General features: G+C 54.6%; 1 protein-coding gene across 6 annotated transcripts in view; it reads right to left on the bottom strand.

Moving 5' to 3' along the window:
- The window catches only part of FHOD1 (formin homology 2 domain containing 1), a 32,203-nt gene extending 12,602 nt beyond the window's left edge, over window positions 1–19,601 (bottom strand). For all 6 annotated transcript variants that reach the window (XM_067302776.1, XM_067302778.1, XM_067302775.1 and 3 more), the window contains exons 1-3: window positions 19,403–19,601; window positions 5,909–6,015; window positions 5,646–5,710 (exon numbers count right to left, since the gene is read on the bottom strand). In XM_067302776.1, coding sequence (XP_067158877.1) covers window positions 5,646–5,710; window positions 5,909–6,015; window positions 19,403–19,573 — 343 coding nt within the window. In that variant the 5' untranslated portion in view covers window positions 19,574–19,601. The remainder of the gene's footprint in view (window positions 1–5,645; window positions 5,711–5,908; window positions 6,016–19,402) is intronic.
- Between the last annotated feature and the right edge of the window lie 4,021 nt (window positions 19,602–23,622).

Raw genomic sequence — 23,622 nt, forward strand, 5'->3', positions numbered from 1 at the left:
CATCTCTGAAGTCAGCGCGTGAGGTCAGAGACACAGCATAGTCAAGGTCTCCATTACAGCAGGGCCAGGGTCCCCTTCCATGGGTGGCTGCAGCTGGGATGAATCACCAGACCCCCAAAACAAGATCTCATGCAGGAGCAAAAGACAAATCATGCAGCAACAGGGAAGGGGGTACTCCCTGTGCCCCTGGGCCACCTGCCCCATGGGAGGGCCCAGCAGCTCACAAAATCCAGCCTAGGACTGCCAATACAGTCAACAGGATGGGCTGTGAAATGCCACCTAGACCTGGCCTCTAAGGAATTCTTTCAAAACAAAGGTTAATGCTACTTGACTGCATTAATCAATGAGTCTGCTTAGTCCTGTGTGAGGTTTGGAAGGAGGGAGAATTTCAAGAGATGTCCAACCCTGGCAGTATGGGGTGATGGGCAACTTTACAGCCACCCTAACATTCATCTTTGGCTCTTTTCCATGGCCAGAAGAGGGGTTCTTGAGGTCTGATGGCTGCCCCAGCCATAGTAACACATTCAGAGAAGGCAGATGAACATATACTGTTTACAAATCCCACAAAAAGCTGTACGGACAGCAGGAGGGATAACTGGACTGAATAAACTGACTAGATCGGATAATCACAAGCACAGGGAAGAGTGGGCAGAACCCCTTGATATGTTGGCTTATCACAATGAAAGCCCACAGCACAGAGGGTGAGCAGCCTGGCACAATCATGCTTGACCGGCAGCCCCAGGTCACCAAAACTAATACCATGGAAGGGGGGGCTCATGAACCAAAAAAAGTGGCTGCATGCACCAGAACAGCTGCAGGTTGCAAAATGGGACAGCATCAGGTGGAAACTGCAATGCAAGTGATTCCCCAGGGAAGGAGTGAGCAGAGGATTGCCACAGAGGGCGTTGGTTTGCTTAGCTAATTCAGCTGCAAATCAAAAACCACAACTGGAAAGAGAGTCCCCAAATCTGGATGGAGAAAAGGGCCTCCCAAACCATGTGCAGGGATCCCCAAAGTGGTCTGTGAAGCATCCCTTTAGCACTCAGCTGTGGCTGCTCCCCAAGGGCATGAAGACACTTAGGGCTGGCAGTATCACAGAATCACAGAATCACAGAATTGCTGAGGTTGGAAGGGACCTCTGGAGATCATCTAGTCCAACCCCCCTGCTCAAGCAGGGTCACCTAGAGCATATTACACAGGATTGCATCCAGGCGAGTTTTGAATATCTCCAGAGAAGGAGACTCCACAACCTCTCTGGGCAACCTCTTCCAGTCCTCTGTCACCCTCACAGTGAAAAAGTATTTCCTTCCAGTAGAGCAAAGGCAGTTTGCCACCCTTATCAAGAGTGTTTGCCAGCCCTCTCCTCCACCCCAGGGCTGAGTAACAGTCTTGGAGACATCTGCAGCATGGCAAGGAGCAGCTCAGGTGACTCAGCATGCAGTGACGTTCCCTGAGGTGCCACAGTGCCCATGGAAGCTCAGGTGATGTGGCAGGTCCTGGGAAGGTCCGTGCATGATCACTGCACCACAGCCCCTCATGGGGAGCCAGAGCAATTGATATTAACCAGCATTACCTGCAATGCTGTAGCTGAAATTTTTCGGATTTTGCATTATCAAAGGTAGCAGAAACCAAGTTATTCACCAGGGGATTTGCAGGAGGAGCTGCAGCATGCCTGGTCTGCTGTGGCTCTCACACAAGAGTTAGCCCCAAGGCAGCTAGCAGTCTTGCAGGTAAATGCAGGAGCCTCATCACTGCTCCAACGCCACAGCAGCCTTACAGCTTCAAAAGAGAAGCAGGAAGGGGAAGAGAAGGCAGACAGCACGACACCAGCTGTTTGGGGACAATAGGACAGCCACCAAACTCCAGGCAGCAGAGGCCAGATGGAGACTACACGTGTGCACAGAGACCGGGTGCTACTGTTGACCTAAAACGCCCTAGCTGCTTTCCTGCCTGAGCAGCCACAGATGTCAAACTCAGAGTGTGCTGGGAGAAAGATGCTTGCTGAGAGCCCTGGCTACCTCCTTGCCTGGAAGCAGTGGGCAGGAGTCAGTAGCAACAGCCAGAACAACTTTGGGCAAAAGGAGAGCTGGAAACCCCTGCTCCGAACAAGCAGAGATTGAAGTCTTTAGGAGCCAGCATGGAGTTGCCAGTGGTCCCTGTCCCCCCGGCTGCCGCCACCACACAGCCTTTCACTCTGCTCCAGACCAGGCATTCAGCGTTGCCCCTCCTGCCTGTGGCCAGAGAGGGTCTGTGCTGAGGTCCCATATGCTCGCCCCATGGCCTTGTGCAGCTGAGTATTTTCTTTGGCCAGCGTGGAAACCTCTGCCCAGTGCAGAGTGCTGAATCAGCCAGAGAGGACTCATTAGTGCTGCTGGCTCAGTGCACCCGGGACATGGCCTCTGCCTCTCCCATCTCACACAGCAGTGGCCAGAGCACAGATTTATTTTTTTTTCATAGCTGTGGTGCTGGTTTCCTCCTGATTTCCTGCTCTGAAGGCTGAATCTGGCTCATCCCCTCTACAACATCCTGAGTTATTTGGGTCAGGTTATGAGCTTTAACAAGCCAAAAACAAGCTGTCCAAGGAGGTTTCAAGACATGCTGATTAGGGCTCTGTAAAACATGTGGTCCCAGCACCCACCCCCTCCACTTTATTGGGTTGTCAGAACAACAGAGACAGAAAGCAGAGCATCCTGGACCTCATCCGGTGCCTGGGAACCACTAGCAAAGAGCACCACCATGACCCCGGCCTTCCTGCAAGGAAAGGAAAGGGTGACACATGCTGGGGATGGGGGGCAAAGCCCAGCGAGGAATCCCAGCTCTTGGGCATGCAAGACGCTACAGAGCTGAAAGGGAACAAGGGCCCAGCATGCACAAACCCATGTGTCCACCCTAAAGAGCTTGCACACACTTCCCTGCCCTAGCCCCACCCAGCATTGCCAATAGTGATGGCTGGCTCAGGGAGCAAAGGGTGCAGACACGCCTCACAGGCAGGGAAGAGACCCTCTCCTTGACCATGTCCATGGTCACTGTCCGGCCAGGCAGACAGACTGCAGACTGGTGTGGCCAGCTGATGCTTGTCTGGCAACAGTCTGATCAAATGCTCTTTTTTTTCCCATGCTAAGGACAGAAAGACTTGAGACTTCCAAGTATTTTGCTGTTTCTCCAAACAGGATGCCTGAACCAGCACCAGGGCTTTCTTCTGCACACGAGCCATTTGTTTGTGTTCTCTAAAGCTAAATTTAGAGTTTGCCTGAATGACCCAGAATATTTGTAGTGTGTGAGCCTTTGGCTCCCAGCCTAAGAAGCACAAGTCCTGATCTCTGGGGGTGGAAGAGATTAACCCATGGGTTCCCCTTGAGACTGGTGGGGCAAATTTCCCCTGCGCTGGTACTCTGCGAAGGGCCAGAGGGTTACAGATAGGTTGAGAGTCTGGATCAGAGCCAGGAAAAGGGAGGAACTACCCTGCAGCTGTGCGTGGCACTGTGGCCATGGCTGAGGTGGGAACATGCCATGTGGGGCTGGGGGCTGCCCAAGACAACCATATGGCTCAAACCCTGTTTCTTCCAGGAAAACAGAGCACAGACCTATAAGGCACCCACTGGAAATACCAAGCCGCCTCGCTGGGCCAAGCAGATTTATGAAAACCAGCTCACTCCCGGACACAGCATCTGCAGTCCTGGAACGCCCCGTTTCCCCCACCCCTAGTTCACCCACTCCTCTGCAGACAACAGTCAAACCGTGGCACAGGGCTTGGCAACAGCATCCCACTGGCTCAATGCTCAGTAAAGGTACTGTGCCCACAGGCTCCATTTTGAGGAGACAACAGAGCTGCTTTCAGCACATTCCTCCTTGGGACACTCATATCTGGGGAGCTGCTCCCTTTTTGAACTTCAGACTCCCTGAAATGGGTCTTCCGGAGTACCACCCACGACATCCATGTGGAAACATGCTCCTGGCCTTCAGAGGATGTCTGTTCTGGCAATCTGTCCCCTCCACTGGCAAAATCATAATGGGAAGAAAAAGGCTCACTGGAGCAAGGTCTTCTGCAGGGTCTTAGAAACAGAGGTGTGACAAAAATCCCACAGGAGCACTTAGTACCGGAGTTTTTTGAAGTATCTTCAACAGCAACTCTCTTCTTCCCCCTAGAGCTCAAACAGGACAGTGGGGAGCAGAGGCCAGGACTCTGTCTGCCCCAGGAATGTGGCACAGCTGTCCAGAAACAATTCTTGCAGCTTTGCCATATTTTGCTGCCCTTTACCCTGTTTTCTACTCGCTCCCAAGGGAAGTGTGTGTCTGTGCCCTTGCTCTCTGCAATCCCTTCCCAGGATGGTCCTTTCCTCCTCACTGCTTTTCTCCATGTCACCTGAGTTAATCCTGCAGCATCAGCCCCAGGCAGCCTCCCATCCCCAGTTCATACACCCTTAGCAGGGTTCATATCACTGCTTGGAGGCAGGAGACAGCTGCCGCCAGGGGTGGGAAGCCCCTGCTCCTGCCAAAACACGTTTCATTGTCACAAGCCCTTCTGTTCTGGCAGAAACCACCAGGCTGAGCATGCACACTTTGTCCCTCTAGTTCCCAAGCAGGGGACCCACTGCATCATGTGGGCCCTCCACCCCCAGCATGCCCAGCTCAGGCTGCCACAACACCGGGAATTCCCTGGCTAGCAGTATGGCCACCCACAGGACACAGCACTGAGTGCTCATGGCACTGCCAACCCCAGCTTGCATCAGGCACCTTCACGGCCCATGCTGGAGGGGTGATGGATTGAGCAGGCAGCTTTCACCCGGTGCTGCTGGACCTACAGCCTAGGGGCATGGAGAATGCCAGGCCCTGTTCTGCCTCCCACCACCGGTGGAGATGGCCACCATCATGAGGCAGGCAAGGAGCTGCCAGAAGATGTGCAAAACAGGCCCCAGAAGCCTCAACCACAGCTGCCATTGCCTTTGTGTGGCTGACCTGGCCCCCTGCTCTCATGAGCCTTTTGTGTCACAGCAAAGCATCAGGGCCTTGGAAAGCTCCAGTTTCAGGCGCAGCAGCACTCCAGTTCTTGCCTTTGCACCCTCATCTCTCTAGATGTGTCCCAGCCTTCAGACCCACGGACCTGTCCCAGCTCTGCTCTGCTGCACCTGGAGTTCAACCAACGCAGGCAGGCTCTGTGCAAGGAGAAGGATCCTGCATGGGAGCAGCCCCAGCTGCAGTGCTTGTTATTTTCCCAACAAAAAGCCTAGTCAAAACTCAGGTCAAACCCTCCCTGACGCCACTGGCTCCTACACACTGACTTCTGCTGTCAGAGTGAGGGAACACAGCTGCAGAGCTTGCCTGCCCTTCCTGGGATTCAATTCCTGCTTACGGCTGGGTCAAATATCCCTAAGCAGGTCTCTGCAGTGTCATACCCAAGCAATGGCTCCACGTCACGTCCTTGGGGCATCCAGTTCACACGCACTGGGGCAGGCCCTGCTTACAGGCCTCTCCTGTGCTCTGTCACAGGGAAGGACCGGAGAGCTGCATGGAGCAGCTGGAGCTTATCTGGACTCATGCTGGCCCTCGGGAACAACACAGGGGCTCACTGGGCCCAAGCAGCTACATCTCGAGCAGCTCAGTTGGGTGGTCATGCAGCAGGGCTCGCGGGGCATCTCCTGACTCACCAATGATGGCATGGACTCGGACGGAGAGCTGTGTGCGCAGGATCAGAGTTGGCCGTCTTCCCTTTCTGGGATGAAAGGAAATGCTGTGTGAACACCCATGGCACCGAGAGCCCCCATCCCCCTACCACGGTCCCCCTGAGCTCCTCTCTCTTGGCACCCAGTGCCAAGCGCTCGCATGCTGTGGCAGGAACACACAGGGTCTCCACGTGTATGCTCAGGCATTGCCAGAGGGCCCAAGGGCCCAGTTGCCTCACATTGCTCACCTGACCTCCTCGTAGAAACCCTCCAGATCATCCTTCTGCTCCAGCAGGGACAGGTCAAGGTCCAGGTAGTGTCCGGATGGCGAAACCTGCAGGGTGCAGTCTTCCAGCTGGAGAAGCAGACAGCCCATGTGAGCAGCAAGCACTCGTGCCTGCATGCCCAGCACCCACAATGTGTCTCCAGCATGGATGGCTACAGACACATCCCTCCCAGCAGCCCAGCTCTGGCTCCTGGAGGAAGCAAGTTCCCCCTGTCAAACCTCCTGTCTGCACCTTTGCTGCCCCAGAACTTTCAAGGGCCCTTGGGCTCAGTGCCGGACCCACTTGAGACTCTGTCCCTGCTCTGCTCTGCCATGAGTGTCAGGTTCAAGTGACCCATGATCATATGTCCCTACCTGGTTCCCTTTGATATTGCCAGCACTCAAGCTCCGTCTCCTGCTGGGAAATGCCTTGGTGACCTTGGCCCCAGGACACTAGTTGGGAAGCCCAAGATGCTGGTGCCAGGTTGGGAAAGCAATGCAGAGCACCAGGCCAGGAAAAATGCAAAGCAAGCCCAGCACAGACACTGGCCATGGTACCGATAGGCTCACTGCTTGCAGACCTCCTGCTTGGGCAGGATACCACTGATCCAGCCCAGGAGCTGATGCTGGAGGCTGACACATCTGATCCACTCCCTCAGGCTCCCCTTAGTCAGCAGAGGTGCAGCCAAGGTCCAGTTTATCTCCTCCCAGGGGCGGTTACTTTGTGGGGCAGATGAATTGCCTCTGTTCAGACAGTCCCGGTGACTGTTAAGGCACCCGGGCCACCCGGCTCACACAGAGACCCCACACCATAGCAAATCCCACATGGGTGTCCCAGCACCGAGAGCTCTGCCAGCCTCAGACAGGCCCACACTGGCCAGCCAGCTGTGGAACAGCGCATGCTGGGCCTGGCACAGGAGGGAGAGTGGGTGACTCACAAGGCCTGACTCAGCCTCCAGCTCATCAGGCTGCTATACAGCACCTTCCAGCAAGACAGGGAAAAGCACAGTCCGAGGCCAGGCTAGGGTAAAGCAAGGGCATCTTCCCCGACAGCCTACGCACAGCACCTGCTAGAACCCTAGCCACCAGGCACAGCATTAACAGGTGCCCTGGCCACTGTGCACGGCACCCACAGTGCACCTGGGCCAACGCACACAACACCCCCAGCATGTGAGCCACCAGGCACCCGAGCCACCATGCACAGCACCCACAAAGTGCTCGAGCCACCAGACACTCAAGTCATCACAACACAAGACCCACAGTGCCTGCCTGGAAGAGACCCTGTTGCCCCACACATTGACTCTCCTTCCAGTCTTCCTCCTGGACCCTCCTGCTAGCATGGACCCATCACCTCTCTGGGTTCTCCAAGAAAGCTGGCATGGTTCCCAAGCAAGCTCTCACCACCAGCAGCTCTGCGGAAGAGATCTGGCCTCATGATGCTCACAAGCTTGTATCTCCCACAACCTTCTGGCACACTAGAAAGTGGGACAGAGAAGTTTGCCCTACAGGCCTGATTGAAACCAGAGGGACAGCAATATCTGTCTGACTTTGCCAGCATCCCTGCTGCTGTGGTGCATCTGGTCCTGTTCCTAAAATGTTTGCAGCACCTCTCTTGCACCTTGGAGTAACCTGTGAGCCTTTCCTAAGCTCTTGCTGCTGCAGGAAGCAGCCAGAGCAGCAATGCTGCACAGAAGTGCTATATAGCTACCTGGGGAGCTAAGGACCAGGGAACAGGAATAAAACCCTATTATTAATAAAGCTAATGCTGCAAAAGGAGCAAACAGCACATACTGCATACAGGGAAGACAAGTGGGACTGGTCAGCCCTCTAAAAATACATCCCTTCTCAGACCCAAACTACAGAAACCTCATGGTGCACCTCTGCGACTGAGATGCTCAGATATAGATGACCACAGCTCCTCTGACTTTATCATCAACAGCTGTCCCCCCTACTCCTTGGGGTCAGGGAAAGCTGAGGATCCCCTCGGCAAAGACCAGTGCTGACCAACTCTGAATACAGCTCCTGCATCTCACTGTGTTTGTTTTCCATTAAAACCCTGGTTTCTTGAGTCACAAGATTGCACAAGACTGCGTGTATGACTTTAGCATGAGCACAACTTCAAAACCAGAGGGAAAAGAAAAAGCTCCAAGTGCATTAAGATAATTAATGAACCGATGCCTGACTAAGGCTTGGGATAATTGGTAATTTGTCAGGGCACTGCCATTGGTTCATACACAATTGCTATATTGTTAGCATCCCACGCTACCTCCTGGGATGCTTGGCTGCGTTGAGCACGTGCAATAAGCCACCACACTGCCGGCCGCATCAGACACCCATGGCAGCACTGCACCAAGGATCTGGCCAGCTGGCACACTGATACAGCCTTGAGAACCTGCAGAACTGCTGCTGCCCAGCAGCACATTGTGGGAGACCAAAGCAGTGCTTCCTGCACCAGTCCACAGGGAGTCTGATGCATGAGCTCCTGGATGTGAGCTCTCTGGCTATGTAATGGGGTACTGCTAATGATGACCCCAGATAGAGTTCAGTTGCTGGGGAAAGCTTGAAGCCCTGCACAAGAGCTGTGCTCTCCTGGGGGATCTTTCTGCACCTTTCCAAGGTCAGGGAGCACATGGGTGCTGCAGCTTGCACTGGCAGCTGGCTCCAATCAAACACAGTGAGTAGCAACTCCCCGCACAGCTCTGATACAAAAACGTCAGCTCTGCTGGGCTGCCAAATCCCAGGCAAGCCAGAGTTAATGTTCATGACTCCTACTGGGGCCCAGTTACATGTCCCAGCTGGCTGCAGAGGCCAAGCCCCTGGAATGCAGCTGTGAGTTTCCCATGTGAGCTTGGCAGCAGCGGAGGTCCCCACAAGGGATGATCCAAAGGCAGAGCCCTGGGTTTGGATGCTAACCCCCAGGCTGAGAGCAGCCACAAGCACCGGCCCTCCTGGGGATGGACACAAGTTGTTCCAGGCTTGGGCTGCCCGAGGAACCCTCCTGGGGCAGCACTTCCTGCACTGGGGAGCACTGACTGCCCCAGGAGCCTGGAATGGGGTTACTACAGGGCCCTTGGATAATGTTTTAAGACGTGTCACAGGCCTATGCCACAGACATGCAAGACCTGAGCCCGGGCCTTGTGGTCATGCTGCTGGGGACAGCATATTTGGGCCACAGGGTACTGATAGCTCCCAGCACACAGCTGCCTCTCTGCTTCAAAGCCCCCGCCCCAGAAGGCAGCTTTGATCCATCTGCATCATGAGTGTAAAACACTTAAAATGGTCTGTGCTTTAACCTGGGATTTGTGAGTTACAGTACATTCACAGACAAACCAGAGCTGGGGGAAGTGGGAGAGCATCCCATGCTCAGACCTCTGGCATGCAGCTCCTGGGACCCCTAGCTAGCCCCACAGTGGCACAGACATCCTCCATCCACAGCACAGGGCAGTTTACAGGACTTATTCAGACCAAGACGACTGGGCTGGTGCCATCACTGGAGGGGTGCAAGGACCCTGTGCAGGAGGCAGGCTCCCAAAGGCCTCGAGAGGGTTTTCCTGTTTGTGTTAAAACCCAGCTCTCCACTTCGATGGCTCAAACCTGAAGCATGGGGAAGGTGAAAACACACAGGTCTCCCTAACCATACCAGCACACGCAAAGCCAAGCAGCTGAAGCCACCTTGAAGCTCAGAGAAGACACGCATAACTGGCAAGTGATTTCTCAGGGAAAGCCTGCTTCCCCCAGAGCAGTACTGTCCTCCCCAAACTGTGGGGGCATGCAATGGACACACCACCTGAGCATGTCTAGAGGCCTCTATAGCCAAGGCAGACAAACAGACAACCAACTAGACCAGTCTTGCCTTATAAGCCTTTCCTAGGATGAGTTGAATTTTTCTCTGCTGAGTGGCATCTGAACAACTTGCTCAAACAGGGCCATCTGCAGTGTTAGGGGAGCCACATCCTCTCCCAAATGCAGCTGCTCCCATCTCCCCAGGAAGAGCTGCCAATGTCAAGGGTTGCAGTGCTCAGAAGATAGGATCACCACCACCTCCTGGAGAATGTGACACTGAGCCGCTAAGTCATGTGCTGGAGAAGCATCACAGATCCCAAGTGAGAGGCCCACAAATCCGTGGGCCATCCAGCTAGACCAGCCATTTCCTTGAACTGTCTTAGCAGAGCCTTATATGAATAAACAGGGAATTTTTCCAGATGCCAGGAGGCATTTCTGGCCTGAGTCCTTTCCTAGTGGTGAAGCCAGTGCTGTGCCAGTGCAGATCCAAGCTTATAGTGAGCCCAAGTCTCCATTCTCAACCCCAGGCAACCCCGCAGCCAGCTGCCTTCCTGGCCCTGACTTGCTCACACCAATGGGTGCTGGTACCATCTGCCTTTGTGGAAACCAGCAGAAACGATGATCCTGGGCAAATGCCAGGAGGCTATGCAGAGCACTTGCAGTCCAGCAAGGCCGTTGTGGCACCCTCACTTCAACTCCACCACGGAGCAAGAAATGAGACCACACAAGGGAGCAACGCAGCTTCTCTCGGCTCTTTTTGGAGACTGAAACAAAGTTGTTCTGCAGAGGTAATGCTTCCTGCGTAATGTTGGTTTCTATATGCATCAGCCATATATCACAGGGGTGCATTTCAAAACTCGCTTTGGGCTGCTCATAAGTTGACCCTGAGTTTGGTGCAGCTGATGGGGAAGAACCCTTCTGGGCTGGGATCGAGAGAAAATCCTCTGGATGCAGTAGTCTTGTGCTGCTTGGAGACATAATCTGTCCTGATTTCTTACACCCTGTAAGCAGGGAGTCTCCAAACCTCAGTGCTTTCCAAACCCCATTTGGGGTCTATGAGTCAAGTTGTAATTTGTTACACGTCCCAAATTGCCTATGGCTACACAGCATCTTGATTGCAGGTTTTTTCTCTGCTCATTAGAAACGGTGATGCATTTCCTTGCAAAAGTCAGGGTTCTGAGTAAGCGAGTCCTGCTGCCAGGCCAGTAAGTCAGACTTGTTCACATCTTCCCCAGTGTCCTCAAAGCAGCTCAAGCTTGCAGCACTGGCCGCAACAACAGCTTACCCCCTGCAGAGGCATTGCTTGAGAGCAGACATTTTAAGCTGAAACAGGAGTGCCCATAAAGGTGCTTAGCAACTAGCAAGTTAATTTAAGGGCCCTGGGGCTCAGTTAAACTGGTGCAGCTCTCTGGAACAGAGAAGCACCCAAGCAGAAGAAGAAGCCATGCCATGTTGTTCCGTGCCCTGGGGAGAAGGCAGGGCAGTGAGCTGCATGTTCCGGGGCAGAGGACTTGTCAGCACGTGTTTCCCCTGTGCCTCCGGGGCAATGAGCTTGCATTTCATTCATTGCCCTCTTGCAGCAGGACATGCATTTTAGGGCTCCTTTCCCCCAGGAGAGCAAGAAGCACACCTGGAAGGAGCCTGTTCTTCTCATGAACATCAGCACTGGCAGTGGCGTGGGGACAGGCTGCTTCAGAGCCATCCTGTTTCAAGAACATGACTCTTCTGCAGAAATCCTAGCAGGCTCTTACCTCCCAAATCACTCACCTCCAAACACCAGCATCAACCACTGCCTCACAAATAAGTTGTCCCCAAGCCAGCATTAACCCAGCTCCTTCTTCCACCCTCACTTCCTACAGCCTGTCCCTGAATGCTGCCATGCTCTGCACTTTCTTGCTCCCCACCGTTTCCTGGGAGCTACAGCTGGCCCCAGCGCTGTCTCGATAGCAGAGAAAGCTCATGGGCAAGGCAGGAAAGGGACAAGCCATGTCTATATTCAGGCTGCACACAACAGCATCATACTCCTCCTGATAAGCCTCTATCACAGCAAGGCATGGTGTACACCAGTGAGAGAGGAAACTCCAAGGACATACAGTGAATATCCTTTATATCTGACAGTAAAGGAAACACTTCTCCTCCTTTCTAACACTTTCTTTTTTCAGTAACCACAATTTCCCAACATTAACGAACTGGCCAGCTCTCTGGCTCTCTCAACCATTGGAGCACATTTAAAGAAACTCTGGTGACAACACTTGATGCAGAGACGCCGCTCACCTCCTCATGCTGCCACTCAGCCAGGCCTGATGTAGCTGGCTGCCCTCAGGATGGAGACGAGAAGCATCCAGATGGGTTTCCAAACCAAATCAGCCCCAGCTGGTTAAGAAGAAACCCATAGGGCCAAAGGTGCTTTAAACACACTGCCAGAAGCTGGTGGGCAGACACCAGGGCTTGGGGCGGAGCGGAGCTGGCAGGAGAGCCAGAGGAATGCCAGGATTACAAAACAAAGACACAAAATGTGCCACGTGAGAGCAGAGCCAGCTGCGGTGGGGGTTAGTCAGCTCTGGAGCACCGAGCGCTTGGAGATACACCACACAGCTATTCTAGGAAGGATCTGGGAGTTTACTGAAATATTTATTACTTATTCCAGCTGAGGCAGAACTCAAGCTTGAGACAGTAGGGTACTGCTAAACACAAGGCACCAGAGTCAGAAATGCCCAGCATCACAAGCCTCTGCTCGTCCTTCCAAAACACAGCTGGATTCATAGTTTATATGGCTATGAAGCCTGTTCAGGATGAATTTTATATGATCTAAAGTATGGCCAGATGCCAGAGCCAAGAGCACTACAGAAATATTTGTAGCACCCATAACTTGTAGCATCGTACCCTACATGTTTAGGGCATTCACCTCTATTCACTTTATACACAAGCAAAAATCTCTTGCACCGTAGCTGATGCAGTACTGTTCACTCTCAGACACGTGTCCCAGGGTATAATGTCTGAAAAAGCTCTAAAACAGATACAGCAGCACCTGGACTCAGCGCTGCAACTACCTCGCACAGGCAGCTGACACGGTCCCGCTGTATCTTCTCTCTCATCCTCATGTCCAGAGGCGACAGACAAAAGTAAGTGAAAGAGAGCCTGCAATTAGCAGCAGCCTGGATCTGGCACCATGGTCACCAGGCATGAGAGAAACCCTGGCAGGAGCAACCCCACCAGGCAAGCAAGAATAGTCACATTTCAACTGCCGTGATACGCTTTTGGGGCTAATAGGGTGGTTTTACTGGCCCAGTCCCTCACAGGATCACAGATTAGGGTTGGGGGTTTACATCCACACCCTTTTTCAGCCACACCAGAGGAGCAGCTTTCACTTTTTTAGTGAAAGCTGGAAGCAGCACAAACGGGCAGGGTTATGCCTCCTTGGAGTGCCGTAAGGGTGTTTATTAGCAGGCCGCTCAGTTACTGCCTCCTACCCTTTTCTGCCTGACAGATGGGAGCAAGTGCTGGTATTGCCCAGTCTCTTATCACAGAAATAAAGCAGGCTAGGAGGGATCTCTGGAGGTCACCTCGCCCAGCCTCCTGCCCAAAGCAGGCCCAGGAACTGCACACTTGCTTGCGCACTTCCCTCTCAGGGCACAGCTCCTCCATCTGGGGCCTAGGATAGACTCATTTCTTATCAACAGATCCCATCCCATTTTGTCTGTCATGCTGCAGGATACAACCTTTCAACCATTCTCCCGAGAAGCACTGCTCCCCAGCACAGAAGCAGTGATGGAGGGGAGCTTAGTTCTGGTGAGTGGTTGGTACCCAGCACCACCCCAGCAAGACCAGGCATCCAGCACGCTGCTGCGATGCTCGACATGAACACCCAGATACAGCTCCCGCCCTGGGACCCATGTGAACGATGAGGACTGTGCCAGGAACCAGGGAGTACTGAAAACTGCGATGCAGTAGGACTTTGGTCTAAATATTTAACAAGATGCAGAGAGAATCGTTTCAAAGTAGTTAAATTAGTGGGGAGGCAACGCTGCTGATAATTCCCAGGCTCCACTGCTTTCACAGTACAGAAAAGCTACCAGAAGCACAGAGCTGACCTGATAATTCCCCAGACGTTCAACAGGACGTTCATCATCCTGCCGGCTGCTCTGAACGTGAATTCTCGAAGAGGACTGTAACCTGCCTGTTCTCCACTGCTATTTTTATATATTGATGTTGCTGCTTCTGACCCATCCTGCTCATCATTGCTCTTCCCCAGTGCACACTCAGGCATTTCTGCCTCTTCCTCCCGTGCCAGCTGCTCCAGGTGAGCATATCAAACTGCAGCCCTCCAAGCAAACCCATAAGAAAGCACAATGGCTCCAAGCCCTCCATAACTTGCCTCCTCTCTACCCTCTCAAACCAGTCCCAGGCAAACTCCCCTTCGCTTTGGGGTCAGATTTCTCTGTTCACAAATCATTCGCCCAAAACAGCCTTGTGCCACCATTGCAAGTAGCTCTCTAAGCTGTCTTATATCTGAGGTCTTTGGGAGCTCAATTAAATGGGGCAAAGACCCTCAGTAAAGCTCCTTTCTTGTTTAGGAGCTGCTCTTCACAGCCTCCCTTTGGCCGATTAGGAAACAGAGAACAGCTAACCCCACCACTGCTGGTGGGATGGAGCTTGCATACTATATGCATGCCACAGGCACGCACTGAGCGCTCCCTCTCTCCAATAACTCTTCTCTTTTGTATCAGGACAGAGCACTTTCTGTGAGTGGAAGCACGACCTATCACACCAAAGCAGGCGAGCCATTTGCTCTTCCCCAGGTTTCCGGGGGAGGAGGGGAAGGAAGGCTCCAGCCAGCTCGGTATTGCAATTGTTTGGAAAATCCCTAGATTCAGAGCTGAGATAGCACTGCTGGGACACCAGTGCAGCACACAGGTCGCGGGAGCACAATGGCCTTTGGAGAACAAGGGGACAAGCAAACCAGGGTCGCTCATGGGAAATCCTGCTAGCGCAGGTAGTCAGAGACAGCTCGCTGCTGGCACCAAAGCCGCAGCACCTCAGCCCTGCCAAAATCAGCCTGCAGGGGAAAGCAAACTGATTGCAGACTGCCTCTCTGTTACCCCTTGCAATTTGGTTTGCAATCGCAAAAGGCCGGTGCAGCTACAGTCCATTATTCAGCAGGTTAGTTTGCAATTGGATGTTGGTTATATACAAGCAGTTTTTACATGGTTGTAGAAAACCACTTACATAGACCTGCTGGGTTTAAAAACACCCGTATCAAATTGAGTGAATGCCACCCAAAGATGCTACAAAAATGCTGGAAACTAGAAAAAGATATTATCAGCCTGAATCAGAACAATATGGCTGGCCACCATAGAGAATAAAATGGGAAGATATTTCAGGCACGAACACATTTTCCGGAAAGCATGAAAAAGTCATCAGCTGTGGGTCCCATTTAGGAAGAGGAAGCACTTAAGAGTGTCACTGAACAGGGAGCAGGAGAGGCTGTTGGAGAGCCGGAGGCAGGAGACCCAGGCACAAGGACACACAGTGATGTCAGTGCAAGAAGCAGTTTGCGACGGCACATCTCTGCCCTGGATCACATGCCAGCTTTACCCCAGGCCTCGCTCCTTCAGTGAGCATCTTCACTGATCCTAGGGCGAGTAACTCCTCTGCAGGACCTCAGTCTCTCCCCGATGGTCAGTTATCCCCTGAGTGCCTGCATTTCAATTCTCCTCCAGGCTGGCTGGCCAGTGATGCCTATCTCTCTTCTGGCCTTTTCCTGCCCATTGTCACCAATCCCCCTGAAAGCCACTGTGGAGCATATTCTGCCGGGCAGCATGGTGGTGGCTCTCCGTGGCCAGCATCCTTAGGCACACTGCCCAGTGCACATCACATCAGGACAGGTCTAGCACTGGGCATTGCCACCTGAATTTTTAGAACAAGTTCTAAAAAGGAAAGGAAAATCTGGCTGTTCATTTACTAATTTTAGCGCAGCAAGTAATTGAGCTCCAAGCATTACCTGGCACAAAGGGCATGCCCAGATGAATAAATCTTCCTGGAGTTTGTGCCAGGGTAATGATGCCTGCGCAGTCTCCAGAGTGCCAGCTCCTAATTTGGACTGAAACGGATGGCTCGGGTAGCGTTGCTCCATGGGACACAGATCCTGATGCCCATGGTGAGAGGCTCATCACAGAGACATCGGCTCACACAAGCCCTAGCAAGTGTCCCAGTTTGCTTGTTGTCACATCAGGATACATCACAGCTGTCACACCACACACGACAGTCCTTGCTGGCTCAGGAAGGCTCCGTGAAATGAAGGCAGCATGGGATAAGAACTTGGTTTATAAGCTCAGAGCAGGGTCCTAGTAGCCCTTCCATGATTTTGCCAAAGACCACAGGGTGCTTCATGGAAAACTACAGAAGAAGCATCTGGCATTTGCCTTATGCAAGGAGCAGAGCCTAAACCTGTGTGGCAAAGGAGATCTTTTGCCCCACTTCCAAAACATCTCTGCTGGACAGAGGTCTTCAACATAGTACACACCGCTCCCCTTCCTCGGGAACCTCTCCATTTAACTGCCAGCCTCCTACGCCACCCGCGATGCACCACTCTGGCACTCCAGGATGGTGATCTTGTTACAGACAGCTCCTGCCCAGGGAGGAGAACACATGCCTGAAATTTGAGTTTGCTCCATTCGTCATGTCTCAGGCTGTTTGTTCCCAAACAAACTCCATTTAGTCACTGACTAAAAATCCCATGACTGCGACAACATGAGACGCTGCTGCTTTGCTCCAAGAAAAATGAAAATCTGGATAAAAGGGAGCTTGTTTGGTGAAGGCAAAGGTCTCACAACAAGTCCCTTTCTCCTGGCAGACCAAAAAGCTCTGCTCGTGTGGGAGTCAGGCATATTGAGCCGATTTCCCCGTCCTGCTGCCTCTAACTCTCCCACCTCACAGCTGTGGCTCTAGGAAGGGAATGCTCCTCCTCTGCCTGACTGGGCATCTGCCGTTCCCCTCCCTTGTCTTCACTCCTATGGCCCTGTGAGCTGCAAAACAGAGATATTTGGCCATTGCCAAAGTGGAGAAGGCATGCTGCCAGGTCCTGTGCCCCACACACATGTTCGTAAGAAGGAAAACAAGCCTGTCCCCACCTCAGTTCACAGCAGGGGGCGGCCACGAAGGATGGTCTGAAAGCATCACGCATATGGAAGAGACTCCCAAACTCCTGCAGAGGAGGGAGGCAGAGTCCCCCATCTCCTCTGCTCCCCATGCCCTGGGAGAAGGGGGCTTCAGGTCCCTCTTTCCCTCTCCCCCAGCCGGAGGGCATAGTGCCAGCCCAGGTTCAGAGATGAATGCAAGCAAGATACCCAGAAGGGCACCAGTGCCTCACTTCAGCCTCCTCCCTTCCTCCTGACAGCTCTTTCCTGTAGCAGAGAAAGCGGGTGCATGTGGAGCACAGACCCTCTGCTCACCACACTAAGGGAAAGGAAATTGCTCAGCACATTTTACTATGTGCATTACTTTCTGTGTGACCCTCAAGCAGCAAACTCACCTCCACTGCCAAAGGAAACCAGTTCTTCTGTGGGATAAGGGGCAGGTGGCCTTCCAACTCTTGGTGCGGCCCTGTTCTCCCATATCACCTTTTCAGGCCCTACATGCTGCTCACAAGCTGGGAGGCAGGCTGGGTTCAGGTCTGGAGTATTAGAGAGGCCGCTGCAGCCAGCATGCATCTCTGTCATCCCTGACCCATCTGGGGTAGATATTCAAGTACAATGGAGACATCAGCTCCTTCACCTTCCTCAGCAAGACATCACTGCTGGATTTCTTTCTGACCCAGTGGCTGCACAGAGCTAAGAAGTGCCCAGGTGACCCCAAGTCCGCTGCTGTCTCCACGCCAAACAGGCAAAGCACACTAAAGATGAGGCATCCTCCTGACAGCCAGTGTGGAAAGGGAGCTAGCATAACACCATGTTTCCCAGCTCAGTCTCAGAGACAAAGCCATGCGTAGCCATTGTCCCTACTTCCCGAAGCACATGAACGCTAATGGTTTTGCTATGTTAGAGCTCCTGTTGAATAGGGACTGGTCTAAACAAGCATATCCACTTCCTGTAGGAAGACTCATTCAGGGCCAGACAAGAAATGGCATCACCACAGGGGCTCATGAATCCCTTCCATGACTCACATGAGAACAGCAGTGATCGCTTCTGCAAATCCCTAGGCACCGCTTGGCTCCTGTCGGCAGTCGGGACTCACTGTGGCTCTGCCCGCATTTGTGCCGGTCCCTCTGGACAACAGCTGCATCCCCATTCTCAGAGTACAGCCACAGCACAAACATGGAAAGCCCTGTCCTTCAGATGCGCTCACCAACCCCTCATTCCTTTCAGGGAATGGGTCGCAGTTTCACCTGCTTCCTCCCAAAGACATCATAGCCCAGCTTTCTCCAGCCCTTCCCAAGCCCCACCTTGCAAGAGTCCAGCCTTGCCAGCTGTACTCCCCTTGCAGCTGTAGGCTCTCACCCTCTGCTTTCCCCTGCTTATTCTCAGCTGAAAATCCACAGGTTTTAACTGTCCACTCAAGCCCTTGCTTCCCTTGCCCCATGCCACCTGGGAAGCTGCTCTTCGGCAGGGCATCTGGCCTAGGGCACACACTGTGTCCAAGCAATCCACAGCGCTCGAACAGCGGGGCCAGGGCAGGAGGTAGATTCAATTGCTCCCCAAACTGTGCTCACAAGCGGAACTAGTTCCTCGACAGTAAAGCAGAAGTTCCCGACATGACTCGGGCACTGAGGCTGGTGCGTCCCTGCCAGGACAGACAAGGGGGCAGAGCCCAGCCACAGCACTGCAGCCACAACCTGTTGCAAGAAGCACTGCAACAAGGCAGGTGTGTGCACCTACTTTCCCAGCAGCCTCATGCACAGGAGCATGGAAATGGCTAGGACCAGCCTCTCATCTGAGTGCACTTTCATTCAGTTCATAGCTGTCCCCTCTGCACAATCCAGCAGAACGGTGCCACTGACTTGGAGACAGCAGCTCATGCTGAGAGGAAGGCCTGAACCTGGTTCACCTGGCCACCACCAGGGTTATATTTTAGGGTAGTGACAAAGCTGAAACTCTGTGCAGCAGAGCACAGAAGACAGGAGGGGCACCCAGGTCCCTGCACAGTTGCACTGCCTAGCTCCCAGCACCATGTCAGCCATGGCCAGCACACGCTGTGCGTGTGGGATGGTGAGTCCCAGGGCTGCTGGGAGGCAGGTCCCCAGCCACAGGGCACTCCAGGCCCTCAAAGCTGAACAGCCACCCAGCGCTCCAGTGTCAAGTGGTGCCCTGGTGCCCTGTGCCCCGGTGCCCTGCCACTGTGGCACCCCAGTGCCCACCTCCTATGGTGCCATCATGCTCTGTCCCCTGCAGTGTCCTGGTATCCCAGAACCTCGTGGTGAGGTGAGGTAGCGCCAGTCCCCCGTGCTGCCTCCTTGCCCTGGTGTCCGTCCCCGCTGCCCGTCCCTTCCGCTGCCCTGTCCCCTGAAGCGCCCCGGCATCCCTGTGCCCGTCCCCGGCGGTGCCACGGAGCACCCCCTCCCCGTCTCCGCGGCTCCCCGGTGCCCGTCCCGCACGGGGTCCCCTTGCCTGTTTCCCGCCGCCCCGTCCCCGCGGCGCCCGGTGCCAGCCCCCCCGTCCCCCCCCCGGTGCCCGGTGCCCGGTGTCCCGGGCGCCCTCACCGGCAGCGGCGCGCCGAGCAGGCGGTGCAGCGTGGGCAGCTGCGCGCCCAGGGCCAGCGCCTCCGCCACGGCGTAGACGGGGGCCCGGCGCGGCTCCGGGAAGCTCCCGCAGCCGAAGGGGTCCGCATCCTCCAGGTACTGCAGCCGGCACGGCACCACCGCCTCCGCCATGGCGGCGCCGCGACTGCCTCCGCCCCGGGCCGGCGGCGGCGGGCGGGCAGCGCCGCGGCGGCGGGCGGGGCGGGCGGGGCGGGCGGGCGCTTCCCGCCGCGCCGCGCTGCGCTGCGCTCCGGGCGCCCTCCCACGGCACCCCGGCGGCCGCACGGGGCGCTGCCCGGGCCCGTCTTCCGGCGTGGGGGTGGCTTTCCACGCGGGGCGCTCCGCTTCCGGGGAGACAGCGCAAGCTGCTGCGGGCTGGATGCTCCGGGAGCCGCTGGGATGCCCAGGGTCTGCCAGGATGCTCCCGAGACTGGCAGGATGCTCTGGGTCCTGCTGGGATGCTGCAGGGCCTGCCAGGATGCTTGCAGGTCTGCCAGGAGGCTCCAGGTCCGCCAGGATGCTCCAAGTCTCCTGGGATGCTCTGGGCTTGCTGGGATGCTCTAGGGCCTGTGAGGATACTCCAGGTCTGCCAGGAGGCTCCAGGCTTATCATCATAGTCCTGAGTATACCAGGAAGCTCTGGGACCTGGTGGGGTGCTCCTAAACTCATTGGGGTGTTCTGTGACATTTCAGGATGCTCCTGAGCTAACTGGGATGCTCCAGGGCCTGTTGGGATGTTTCAGGTCTACCAGGATGCTCTGGGTCTCCTGGGATGCTCTAAGTCTCCTGGGATCCTCCAGGGCATGCCAGGATGCTCCAGGTCTGCCGAGATGCTCCAAGTCTGCCAGGAGGCTCCAGGTCTGAAGGGATGTCCTGGAGCCCTCTGGGATGCCTCTGGTCCATCAGGATGGTTGGGGGTCTGTCAGGATGCTTGAGAAATTTGCTTGCCCTAGGTTAATTGAAATGTGAGTGGGCATCTGTGCAGAAACTCTGTGTTCCCTGGTTCTTGGTCAAATTAGAGCATATGAGTGGCTTCCTAGAGCTGCTCTGTCTTAGGCAACCCACAGCCAGCTAGGTTATAGTAATATAACCATGGCAATGTGATAATTTGGCACTTCCAAGGCTGATGTTAATGCTAACGAGGGAGTTATGCATCCAAGATGGACTACATAGTAATCCAGTGTATACAGTGAATACAATGTATTCTTAGCTGCAGTTCAGAGAGGCTTGGAAATGAGCATGCAAAGCAGAGAAAATGAAGTCTAAAAGGTGCTTTTAAAGAAGTCGTTCTTGAGTTCTTTTCTCAGCATGTTGTTCCTTATTACAAGGCTGCTCTGATCTGTCGTGGGTTGCTAAATAAAAAAAAAAAAATCAAAATAACAGGCCCCAACTGATTCATATCGCAGCAATTGCACAAAAGGGCTCTGTGAGGTGAGAGACTGACAGTGTTGTCATGTTCTCCCTGCTCCATTAGCTGAGGACCCCTGTACCCCTTTTCAGAGCAGGTCAGAAACATATCTAGGAAAGGCAACTGCTGCTTGGAGGAGCTCAGATGCCCAAACCATTGAGCAGACAGACCTGTAACCCCTGGGAGGACCCAGCAGCAGAAGAAGCAGCACCTGAAAGAGCATAGTTACCCCAGGCTGTGGCTCTAGCAGTGTGTTCACACAAAGGAAGGGATAAGAGCCATAAGGGAAGGTCTGATGACTCTTATACTCAACACAATGCATCCCCAGGCACAAGTATGTGGCTAAACTGTGAGAAGATGCAGGCAGTCAATGGTGATGCTTCCTTTTCCAGACAAGGCTCTTGGCACCAGAAAGCTTCAGGCTGGGCCACAAGGGAAGTCAGTGCAGGCATCCCGGCAAGGAAGCTCCCTGGGGCAGTGCCCAGCACCAAGGCTGCCCGGTGCCTCCCATTGCCACTGCCATCCTGGTCTAGCCTGAAGCTACACTGGCAGGGAGAAAAAGTGACTTGGCCAGCTGGACGTATCTCATTTCCACACAAAGGACAACTCAACAGAACAATGCTCTGTAAAGATGATATATTTTTTTTTTGACTGTCCATGCAGTGACAATGGTCAAAAGCACAGTAGACATAGTTGGCAAGAGTGAAGCCAGTGGGGCAATGGGAGGGAGTGTTCCCCTCTGTTCAACACTGGTGAGAGCACTTTTGGATGCTGGGTCCAGCTTGGGCTCCCACCATGAGAAAGACTGGAACGAGTTCAGCAGAGGCCCCTGGGATGGCCAGAGCTGCAGCACAGGAAGGATGGCAAGAAGCCGAGGGAGCAGGGTTTGATCAGCCCGGAGGAGAGAAAGCAAAAGAGGGAAATTAATTGTCTTGCACTACCTAAAAGGTGATACAGAGAAGCTGGAGCCAAACTCTTCTCAGAGGCATCCTTTGAAAGGACAAGAGGAAGCTGGGACAAGTTGCAACACAGCTAATTCAGACTGGACATAATGAGAAAATTGTTCCCTAGTTGTGTGTGCGTGGTGCAGCCCTCGAACAGGCCTTGGGGACCCAACGGTATCTCCATCCTCAGAGACTTTCCAAACCCAACCAGAGGAGGCCTGAGCCACCTGCTCTAGATTTGCCACCAGCCCTGCACGGAGCCCAAGGTTGAATGGGAGCCTTCCCGTGTGTCCTCCACAGCCTTGCCTCGACCCTGTGTGACACTTCAGCTCTGCACATGCCCTGCAGGGACAAGGCTGTGATGCCCTGCCCTGCAGCTGCACCGTCCTTCCTCTGCCCCAGACTGAAGTAGCAATTTCCACTGCGCTTGTGCCTCCCCACCCACAAAGAGCTGTGCAGCAAGCAGCTATTTCTGAGCTCTTTTTCCTGGAAAGTGTGCTGGCAGGAGGGTGGCAGCAGCAGTCCACTCTCTGCAGCATGTTCCTTCAGCTGGAAAAACAGTTTGCTGCGCATTTGTGCTGGGTCAGAGAGAAGGGAACAGACAACACAGCCAAGGCACCCGATCAGGAGTCCTGGAGCTGATTCCTCCCTGGCCAGGGGTCTCCATGTGTCTCTAGGGCTTCTCATCCAAGAGGAGCCCATGACAGAGACAACACCAGCCAGATGGCTTGGCCCAGCCAAGATGTCCTTCCATTGCAGCTCTGGGGACACACGGATACTGCCTGTGGCTCAGCATTAGCTTTCTGTAAAGCGCTCTGGTGGCATCCCTTCCTGTCCCGTACCAGGCATCAGCTCCACTTTCACTGTCTGCAGGCTTGCTGGGCACTCCTCACCGCCCATGTGGGACACAGGATTCCAGGTCTGGGGTCTGGGAGCCACCAAGAGATGCAGAGGGATGTTGGTCAGTGTCTTAGGGGCTGTATCTGGCCAGGGGAGCATAGGAGGTGGGAGCCACTGAGGATCCTGCTAGCCTGGCAAAGGCAGTGGGCCTCTGAGCCGGGCGGGACACTGGCTGCAGGACCCCTTGGGCTTAGGGACTCCAGGGTGGAGCTGTGGGATTTGGGAGATGGGGCACCTTTCTGGAGCACTGTAGATGGCCCAAGACCTGGAGAGGTTGTAGGCAAACAGCAGCTTTAAGGGCTGGTGCAGGTGCTTGAGAAGGATGTGAGGGAGGCCTGGGAGCTGTGGAGGCCCTTGCCGGGGTGCTCTGGGGGTGGTGTTCAGGGATGGGCTGGGGCAAGCAGGGAAGTTGGGGACAGATATGTGCTCTCAGGGGCAACAGAAGGGGCTGGGGTGGGTGGGGAGGACTGGGCAGATGTGGACCCACGGGAGGCTGGGGCACATGAGGGCAGACTGGGTGGGGTGGAGCAATTGGGAAGATGCAGGAGGGAATCTGGAGGGTGCAGGAGGACTGGGCCAGGCAGAGCAGGGGCACCAGGGCAGGTGCAGGGGGCACTGGGGCAGGGGCATCAGGGTGATGTAGGGGGACTGGGATGACACAGGGGAACCCATGGTGATGCAGGGGGACTGGGGCAGGTGCTGGGGGACTGGGACAATACAGGGGTCCCATGGCAATGAAGGGGGACCGGGGCAGGTGCTGGGGTCCTGGGGCAATACAGGGGCCTCATGCTGATGCAGGGGGGCCGGGGCAGGTGCTGGGGGACTGGGGCAATACAGAGGCGCCATGGTGATGCAGGGGGACCGGGGCAAACAGGGGCCCCATGGTGATGCAGGGGGACTGGGGCAGGTGCTGGGGGCCTGGGGCAATAC

Source organism: Apteryx mantelli, chromosome 10 (genome assembly GCF_036417845.1).
Source record: "Apteryx mantelli isolate bAptMan1 chromosome 10, bAptMan1.hap1, whole genome shotgun sequence".
Classification (NCBI taxonomy): Eukaryota; Metazoa; Chordata; class Aves; order Apterygiformes; family Apterygidae; genus Apteryx; species Apteryx mantelli.